The following is a 10,552-nucleotide window of genomic DNA, read 5'->3' on the forward strand; positions in this document are numbered from 1 at the left end:
GTCCTGCCATTCCCTTCTGGCCTGGAGGGTTTCTATTGATAGATCAGCTGTTATCCTTATGGGAATCCCTTTGTGTGTTATTTGTTGTTTCTCTCTTGCTGCTTTTAATATTTGTTCTTTGTGTTTGATCTTTGTTAATTTGATTAATATGTGTCTTGGGGTGTTTCGCCTTGGGTTTATCCTGTTTGGGACTCTCTGGGTTTCTTGGACTTGGGGTGGCTATTTCCTTCCCCATTTTAGGGAAGTTTTCAGCTATTATCTCCTCGAGTATTTTCTCATGGCCTTTCTTTTTGTCTTCTTCTTCTGGGACTCCTATGATTCGAATGTTGGGGTGTTTCACATTGTCCCAGAGGTCCCTGAGGTTGTCCTCATTTCTTTTGATCCTTTTTCCTTTTTTCCTCTCTGCTTCATTTATTTCCACCATTTTATCTTCTACCTCACTTATCCTATCTCCTGCCTCCATTATTCTACTCTTGGTTCCCTCCAAAGTGTTTTTGATCTCATTCATTGCATTATTCATTTTTAATTGACTCTTTTTTATTTCTTCTAGGTCTTTATTAAACATTTCTTGTATCTTTTCAATCTTTGTCTCCAGGCTATTTATCTGTAACTCCATTTTGTTTTCAAGATTTTGGATCATTTTTATTATCATTATTCTAAATTCTTTTTCAGGTAGATTCCCTATCTCCTCCTCTTTTGTTTGACTTGGTGGGCATTTTTCATGTTCCTTTACCTGTTGGGTATTTCTCTGCCTTTTTATCTTGTTTAGATTGCTGTGTGTCTGGAGTGGCTTTCTGTATGCTGGAGGTCCTGTGGTTCCTTTTTATGTGGAGGATTAGACCCAGTGGGTGGGGTGGACGATTTGGGCTTGTCAAGGTTTCCTGTTTAGGGAGAAGCTTGGCGTCAGTGTTCTGTGCGTGGAACTTGGATTTTCTTCTCTTTGGAGAGCAATGAGTGCCCAGTAATGAGTTTTTGAGATGGGTCCTATTGTGTTAGGTGTGACCTTGGACAGCCTGTATGTTGACGTTCAGGACTATGTTCCTGCGTTGCTGGAGAATTTGCATGGTATGTCTTGCTCTATAACTTATTGGCTCTTGGGTGGTGGTTGGTTTCAGTGTAGGTATGGAGGCTTTTGGACGGTCACTTATTACTTAAAGTTCCATGTAGTCAGGAGTTTTCTGGTGTTCTCAGGTTTTGGGCTTAAGTCTCCTGCCTCTGGATTTCAGTTTTATTCTTCCTGTAGTCTCAGCACTTCTCCAACTATACAGCACTGATAAGAAAACTTCTAGGTTAATGGCAAAAAGAGTCTCCCCCGTTAGGCATACCCAGAGAGGTTCACAGAGTTACATGAAGAAGAGGAGAGGGAGGAGGGAGATAGAGATGAGCAGGAGGAGAAAAAGGGGGACTCAAGAGGAGAGAGACAGATCTGCGCAGCTGTCTGTTCCCAGAGTGTTCTCCGTAGCCCAGTCACCTACAAAGATTCACAGAATTGGATTGGGAAGAGAAGGGGAAAGGAGGAAATAGAGGTGTTCTGAGGTAGAAAACAGAGAGTCAAGATTGGGAGAGAATAATCTTCGGTTTAAAAATAGGGCTTCTCTTCTTTTTTTTTTGTAAGGTTATAGTGTGTTGAAAATGAAAATTAAGGAGTAGTAGAGGAGTACTAGAGGACTTTAAAAGAAATAAGAGGAAAAGAAAAATAGAAAATAGAAGAGAAAAAGGAAAGAAAAAGAAAAAAAAAGAAGAAGAAAAAAAAAAAGAAAACGAAAAAAGAAAGAAAGAAAGAAAAAAAAATTTTTTTTTCCCCTAATTAAAAAAATCGTAAAAATCTATGGAAATGAAAGTCAAGGAGTAATGGGGGAGTAATAGGGGATTTTAAAGGAAAATAAAAGAGAAAAAATAAAAAAGAAAAAATAAAAAAGAAAAAAAAAAGGGAGAAAAAAGTAAAATTATATCTAGGAGTTTCTCTAGAGCTGTTGTGGTCAGTGTGGGTTCGGCTTAGTTTCAGATAGCTCCTCGTTCCAGCTTACACTTCTCGATATCTACAGGCCCCTTCCGGTGTAGTTGGTGTTTTCTAGAGGGATTTTAATCTGTTGTGCCAGTCCCTTCTGAAGCGGTTCCCTTTGTTTATTTGGCTTCTGTTTGCCGGTCTCTTCAGAGCCTCATTTCTGCCCTGACACAGGCGGGCGGAGGTGGACTCTTATTCAGGTAGCTAGTTCCTTTGCTCTGCGGGGAGGGGCTGGCACTGCAGGGAGGGGCTGGCGCTGCGGGGAGGGGCTGGCGCTGTGGGGGCAGGTTTGTGCCGCGGGGACGGGCTGGCGCTGCTTTCTCCGTCCGCGCTGCTTAGGCTCCCTGCTGCTCTATATGGAGCACGCCCCGCACTGCGCGAGGTTCCAGCCCTCGGGTGTTCCACAAAAGCGCGGAACGAAAAGCTGCGCCTGCTCTCAGTGCCTTCCCTGTCAGAGCGGTCCAGGCAGCCAGGGGCTTGATGGGCGCACTCTCCCCAGTTGTGGCGCGCCCACTCCCTTCCACGGACCCAGTTTCAGTTTCCTTTGGCGCCAGTCGGGTGCCTGCGCCCTGTGTCTCGCCGCGACCTTCCCCTCCCCCCCGCCTCCTGCCTCTGGTGGGGCTGGGCCGGTCCGCAGCCTGCGTGCTCTTCTCTGGACTTTCTTGGTCTCTTTGTTCTGCGAACGGCTGGCAGTGTGTTCAGCCGGTTAATTTACTCTCTCTCTTTTGGTCTCCCACAGTTCAAGTTGGTAACTCACAGAAGCTCCCTCCGATTGTCCTCAGGGCACTCAGGCCCGGACCCTACCCCAAGCAATGCCACCCAAGACTCCCTTCCTGGGACGGATCTCCGTCCTCAGCTCTTTTGTCTCACTTTTTATCTTTTATATTTTGTCCTACCTCCTTTCGAAGACAATGGGCTGCTTTTCTGGGCGCCTGATGACCTCAGCTAGCGATCAGAAGTTGTTCTGTGAAGTTTGCTCTGCGTTCAGTTATTCTTTCGATGAATTTGTAGGAGAGAAAGTGGTCTCCCCGTCCTACTCCTCCGCCATCTTGGCTCCTCCCCCCACATGTTTCTTTTCATTCTTCACAGGCTCGCTTCTCTGCTCTAAGTATACCTACTCTTCATCAACCTCCAACACACCTTGAGATTTTATAACACACGGTTCTTTCTGGCTAAGATATGGTTCTCTTACATTTTCAATTTCCAGCTCAAGTTTTATTTCTAAATTTGAAGTAACTGGGTCACCTCTCCAAAGCTCCAGTAATCTAGCCCAATAATGATGATGTCTCATGGGGAGGGAAAGTGCGTGGGCATTGGGATTGCTGTCCCTCAACATGGACAAAGCGTTTCTACCAGCCCCATAGGATTACTATATAACTCCCAACTTATCCTTAGAAGGTATATTGTCCTCTAAAGGTATGAGGGAAAAAAAAAAATTACCTGTAGAGAAAGCCATGAAATAGTCACTTTTTCTAAAGTTGCCACTCTCATCCAGGAAGTGGCCAGGATCAAATACCCCAGGGTTGGGGAATTCTTTGTCATCACGTAGCACAGAAGTCAGTGATGTTAATATATTCGTGCCCTGGAATGAACAGATGAAGATAAACTAAACTATGGAGAAGTCATGAAGCTAGAAGGAATGCTGCAAATCGTTATTCCATTCTAAGGACCAATAATGAGGAAACTTCAGTCCAAAGAAGGGCAGTGGTATTGTGAGGCAGACAGAACAAGTAATTAACAAGGATAAGTTTAAGACTAGTGGCAGTGATGCTGCTGAAGTGAACTTCAACAGCATCTGAAAACCTTGGTATCTGGGTCCTAGGGTGTCAGACCTCATGAATCCAATCTGCATGTTTGGATACAGGTGTCTGTTCCCATGAGGTGTTTTATTTTATCATTTCAATTCTCACTCATCTCGTATTTGGATTATGGTTTAAAATGGAAGTCTCTATTGAACTAGAAAAGTCTGGAGTTACCTGTTCATAGTGTTTTTATAAATGAATATATGATCTTCTGTGATAACAGAATAAGTTTGGTAACAAATATTATTGTTTACCATTGCCATGCAGACAGTCTGTCTTTATTTGAAAACATATGGTAGAGCTTCCCTGGTAGCTCAGTGGTAAAGAATCCACTTGCCAATGCAGGAGACACAAGTTCGATCCCTGGTTCAGAAAGATCCCACATGCTGTGGAGCAGATAAGCCAAGGCACCAAACTACTGAACCTGTGCTCTGGAACTTGGGAAGCACAACTATTGAGCCAAATCGCCACAACTAGTGAAGCCTTTGTGCCCTAGAGCACATGCTCCACAACAGGAGAAGTCATGCAAAATGGGAAGCCCATGCACTGCAATGAAGATTAACCCCCACTCCCCACAACTAGAGAAAAGCCCGCATGTAGCAACAAAGACTGAGCACAGCCAAAAATAAATGAATAAATAAATAAAATTATTTAAGAAAACAAAAATACAGTAGACGTCATCACCCATTAATCCTAGATTTGAAACACAGGAAGAATGATAAAACTATAAAAATCATTTCATACCAATTCAGGTTAGTATCATCAATTTAAACATGTTTTGCTAGCAAAGCTAAAACTGTTCAGTAAATGATTAAGAAACACTATACTCTCAAAGCCCTAATGTACCATGCAATAGATTTTGGTGTATTAAATGTAAAAAAAGGACCTCTGCTCTGGAGCAGTCTGGCAAATACCACTTTATCATGTGAACAGCACTGCATAACGAATAATAATGGAAGTGACAGTATGGACCCTCACCTTATTTATGAAGGAAAACAGAAAAACTAGAAAGGTTATTCTAAGAAAATTGGGATATTTTAAGTATAGCCGGTGCATTAGATAATATCATTGTTTCAGTGATAAGCCATGCTATTATTCCTCTGTGTACAATTATCACTGTTATTGAGGTATGCATACCGAAGTAAGGAAATTTTGATGGATAGCTGTATATGGATACACAAGTGGTTATTAATGGAAAAAATTTTCACATATTGCAATATAGTGAAATCATTCGGGCTTATCAATGATTTAACCTGAATTCTGCATTAACTAAAACAACCTGGTGTGGTCTACCAAATATATATTGTCTGTGCTCCTGCTCAGTCATGTCCAACTCCTTTTGTCCCCATGGACTGTAGCTTGTCAGGCTCCTCTGGCCATGGGATTTTCCAGGCAAGAATATTGGAGTGGGTTGCCATTTCCTTCTCCAGGGGAACTTTCTGACCCAGGGATTAAACTGGTGTCTCCTGCATCTCCTGTACTGGTAAGAGGATTATTTTACCACTAGGCCACCAGGCAAACTTCCTTAATTTGATTTAAAAAAAAGTCCAACAAAATGTAGATAAAACATCATTCCCAATAGTGAGATGTTAACTTCAACTCTCCTTCAGATCAGAAATAAAAAAAGGATGATACAAAGATATTAATCCAGACAGGCAGGATAATGTATATAGAAATTGCAATTAACTAGAGAGAAATTTTCAGAAATGATTTTAAATTTAGCAAGTTTGCCATATACAAGGTCATAAAAATGATAAAAGCAATTACATTTTGATATTACATGCAAAAAATGGATAAGGCATTTAAAAAATTTCTAACTACAATAACCACCTTGGCAAAATTATCCCAAAAATATTCAAGCCAATGCCTGGAATAAATTATTGAAAAACATTACAGAAAACCCTTTAAAACAGGGAGACTATATCATATTCATATCATGATATTCAGTCTTTCTAAATTGATCTAAAATGTCACCATTCTAAAAGAAAATCCCTGAAGAGTATTTTGGTAAATGGACAAATTGATACTAACATTCAGTTGGAAATGTGGACAGCTATGGTTAGACAAACAATATAAAAGAAACAAAAAATGTGGAAGTCTTGCACTACTACCTGTCGAAATCTGTTACAAAGCTTTACAGACAAAACTGGAAACAACACACAACCCATCAAGCCACCACACACAAGACTATTTTTACTTCTCTCACCTTGTGTTCATCGAAGGTTGTGCCCATACTGTATAAATGGGAACTTCAAGACCAACGAGGTCAGTATAAGAGAAACCATCCTACCTTGGGGATGAGGTAGTTTCTGAAGTTAATGTCCTGGGTTACTGCATGAGGTATACCAGTGGGGACCAGGTTAACATATCTCTGGATCTCATGGACCACAGCGTCCATGTAGGGCATGTGGCTCCTGTCCTGCATGCAGGGGCTCTGGTGTCTGCCAATGACACGGTCAATCTCTTCCTGGACCTTAGCTGATAATAGATAAGTAAGAAGGATGGAGAAAGAGGAAAATGCACACCACATTCCATACCAATTCAGGGATACATGAGGCATTTATGAAGGTGTCCCAACAGCATATGAACTTCCCGGGTGGTTCAGATGGTAAAGAATCTGCCTACAAGGTAGGAGACCTGGATTCTATCCCTGGTTTGGGAAGATGCCCTGGAGCAGGAAATGGCTACTCACTCTAGTATTCCTGCCTGGAAAATCCTATGGACAGAGGAGCATGGTGGGCTACAGCCCATGGGGTCGCAAAGGGACACAACTGAACAATTAACACTTTCTTTCACTTTCAACATCATTATACACATAAACTACAAGACCAGAAAGAAACCTAAACATAGAGAGGTAATGGCCATAGTACAGACACATGTAAGTCTCTTACAAGCCTGGCTTAAGATACATCTATACATATCTCTATATTAGCATACATGATAAAACAAAGAGAAATGATGAAATGTTTCAAATATAAACAGAATATAAAGTCAAGAAATTACATTGGCAGATGAATGGATAAGAAAGTTGTGATACATATCCACAATGGAATATTACTCAGCTATTAAAAAGAACACATTTGAATCAGTTCCAATGAGGTGGATGAAACTGGAGCCTATTATACAGAGTGAAGTAAGTCAGAAAGAAAAACACCAATACAGTATATTAACGCATATATATGCAATTTAGAAAGATGGTTAACGATGACCCTATATGCAAGACAGCAAAAGAGATACAGATATAAAGAACAGACTTTTGGACTCTGTGGGAGAAGGTGAGGGTGGGATGATTTGAGAGAATAGAATTGAAATATGTATATTGCCATATGTGAAATAGATCACCAGTCCAAGTTCAATGCATGAAACAGGGTACTCAAAGCCGGTGCAATGGGACAACCCAGAGGGACGGGATGGGGAGGGAGCTGGCAGGGGGGTTGGGGATGGCAGATACGTGTACACCCACAGCTGATTCATGTCAATGTATGGCAAAAACCACCACAATATTGTAAAGTAATAAGCCTCCAATTAAATAAATTGATTAAAAAATATTTTCCTTCAAAAAACAAGCAAGAATAAAATATTAATTTTACATCAAAATAATACAGGTTAAAATTTAACTTATATGTGTTTTATTGTATTTGTGTATTTTGCCTGAACAATTTACGATGGTATTCACTTTATCCTCCTATTGTCAAATGCCACAGTTTGAGCATTTTAGCAGTTTCTTCTGAAATTCATGTCCTATTTTTAAATAATGACTCTTTGTTTCTATTTTTAACTTGCAAATTTTAAAACAATAATCTGATGTCCTGGCATGGGAGTTGAGAATTTACATCTCCATCCACCACTTATACAAAATCACACACACACACACACACACACACACAAACACATACAAAAATCCCCTTAGTCCATTTCCCCAATATGTTTACACCACAATTTTTGGTTGTTAGAATATTCACTCTAACATCATTCTGACTAAATAAACATTGCTTCCTGGTAAGAAAATTATGATTATGTTCCTTTTTGGTACTTTCTTGGACCTAACCATATTATTTTAGTTCAATTCAAACAACTCTGTATCTTGACTTAGGATTGAGACTCGTATTTGATTTAGGATTATTTCCTAACACTGAGGCAGATGCGTCAAACTCCTAATAATAATTTACTTATTATTCAGAAGTTACAGATATTCCATCACCTCTCTTTTGTTCTTGGTGTCTCTCCTCACACCTGCTTTACCCACCTAATCCATTTAGATGTGGATATTTTCCAGGCTTGCTATCTAGCAATAGCCCTGACACTTTTACTCTCCTTTATGAGCTTTTTAAATCCCCAGAGCCCATGACTTCCTTGACATGACCTCAGGCATCTGGATGAGAAAGGGGAAACTGTGAATAAAAACTGTGACAAACATACAAGACTGAAAGCACCCTTTAAAAATTAATACCCAGTTTGATATATACTCTTGAATTCTGATGCTGTTGTGAACTCTAATCTTTTATCTATGATCTGCTACATCTCTCTGAAAGGTTTTGTGATTTTCTCTTTCATCCTGGTGTTCTGAAATTTTGTGACCTTGTGTCTTGGGAAGGATGTTTTTATTTCATTCACTCTGTGAGACATGTTAAGATAATTTTCTGTCTAGATGGCAAAACTTGGAAGTCTTTTCTCCAGAGTGCTCACTCTGGAGTTTTTCTCTGGCAGCTGAATTTCAGGAAGCAGGATGGAGAAAGGAACCAAGAATCTCTGAATTCAAGAAGTGGATTCTTCCCTAATCTTTCCTTTATGTTGGGGCCTCACTCTTTCCCCCTGTCTCTGCCAAGCATCCTGAGTGTAGGACCTCTTAGATTCCATTTCTCTAGACAGTAAACCTCTCTCATCCTATTGGAGAATGAAAGTTACCTGATAAAAGGAGTTATCAAAGACTCCTGGGTGGGAGAGCTACTTTTATCAGCCTTTGTCTCCTCTATCCTTTTTGAAACTAGGTACTTCCCAATTCAGAACCTTTAAGACTGTAAGAACATAAATGACTTCTCCTCATTTGATGATACCACTCTCAAGGTTGAAAGTGAAGAGGAGCTGAAGAACCTCTTGATGAGGGTGAAAGAGGAGAGTGATAAAGTCGGCTTACAACTCAACATTCAAAAAAACTAAGATCATGGAATCCAGTCCCATCACTTCAAGGCAAATAAAAGAGGGAAAAATGAAAATAGTGACAGATTTTATTTTCTTAGGCTCCGAAATCACTGCAGATGGTGACTGCAGCCACGAAATTAAAAGACGCTTGCTCCTTGGAAGGAAAACTATGACAAACCAGGCCAGAGTAGTAGGAAGCAGAGACATCATGTTGCTGACAAAATTCTATATAGTCAAAGGTAAGGCCTTTCCAGTAGTCATGTATGGATGTGAGAGTTGGACCATAAAGAAGGCTGTACACTGAAGAATTGATGGTTTTGAATTGTGGTGCTGGAGAAGGCTCTTGAGAGTCCTTTGGACTACAAGGAGATCAAACAAGTTAATCTTAAAGGAAATCAACCCTGAATATTCAAAGGAAGGACTGATGCTGAAGCTGAAGCTTCAATACTCTGGCTACCTGATACAAAGAGCCAACTCTTTGGAAAAGACCCTGATGCTGGGAAAGATTGAGGGTAAAAGGAGAAAGGAGCAGCAGCAGATGAGATGGGTAGATAGCATCACCGACTCAATGGACATGAATTTGAGCAAACTCTGGGAGATACTAAAGGATGGGGCAGCCTGACATGCTGCAGTCTATGGGGTTGCAAAGAGCTGGACACAACTCAGTGACTGAACAACAACTTCATCCTCTCTACTGACTTCATTGTCACCCCTCAATATGCTCTCTGTATTTCAGAAATCTGTTGAATATTTGTTGGCTGCGTCTTGACCTCCTCTTCTCCAACTTTAAAAGGCTAATTCTCATATGTTATAATCATTTCAGGGCTATTCTGACACTAATCAAGGTAATGTATGTTTCTAAACAGTGACGCATAGCCATAATCCTTTAAAAATTAATTTCTAACAAAAAGTTGTTGTGAAAGATAAAATTCTTGACTCCTCAAAATGCATTTTTTGGCAATAACCACTCTTCTGAAAAGAAACTTATGGACCAATAAAATTCCTTTACATAAGTATCTTAAGCCAATTTATTGTCAATCTAACTCTTTAGAGAACTTCCTAGACTGTGGAAATTATATCAGGCAGCTTCACTAAATTTCTATAATTTCCAATTATGCTTCAGTAAGGAGCATTTCTATTTTCCCAACACTGGCTTTTTTTTTTTTTTTTCTTTTGTTTTGATTTTTGGCCACCCTCCACAGCACATGGGACCTTAGCTCTCCAAACTGGGATTGAAGCCATACCCCGTGAATTGGAGGTGAAGTTGTAAACACTAGACCACCGAGTAGTCCTCAGACACTGTTGTTTGGAACATCTCATTTTCAGAATGAAGGGCCATCACAGTTACATTTCCATGATAAAACCAATATGCAGCTCCAGGTCAATTCATGCTGGCCATGCCTGCTACACATGACCTCCCATGAAATTCAGATGCTACAGTGTTGATGTTCTTACCATTCACAGAGTCTTCACTCCTCTTAGTCATCTCATATTATGTAAAGATGTCACATTGCTATCCCTTCATTAAATTTGAGAAAAATGAAGCTGCTCAGAGACTTAAATAGTTTTCTGAGAGAAACAAGGTGGAATACTTTCAAGCATCTTT

General features: G+C 40.2%; 1 protein-coding gene across 2 annotated transcripts in view; it reads right to left on the reverse strand.

The window, feature by feature from the left end:
* LOC122446422 (cytochrome P450 2C19-like) overlaps positions 1 to 10,552 on the reverse strand; it is a 38,753-nt gene that overhangs the window by 3,462 nt on the left and 24,739 nt on the right. The window contains exons 7-8 of one of the 2 annotated variants that reach the window (XM_043476639.1): positions 6,098 to 6,285; positions 3,446 to 3,587 (exon numbers count right to left, since the gene is read on the reverse strand). In XM_043476639.1, the coding sequence (XP_043332574.1) occupies positions 3,446 to 3,587; positions 6,098 to 6,285 (330 nt within the window). The remainder of the gene's footprint in view (positions 1 to 3,445; positions 3,588 to 6,097; positions 6,286 to 10,552) is intronic. The other variant, XM_043476640.1, reaches the window with a different exon arrangement.

The sequence above is a fragment of the Cervus canadensis genome, chromosome 8 (assembly GCF_019320065.1).
Source record: "Cervus canadensis isolate Bull #8, Minnesota chromosome 8, ASM1932006v1, whole genome shotgun sequence".
NCBI classification, from domain to species: Eukaryota; Metazoa; Chordata; class Mammalia; order Artiodactyla; family Cervidae; genus Cervus; species Cervus canadensis.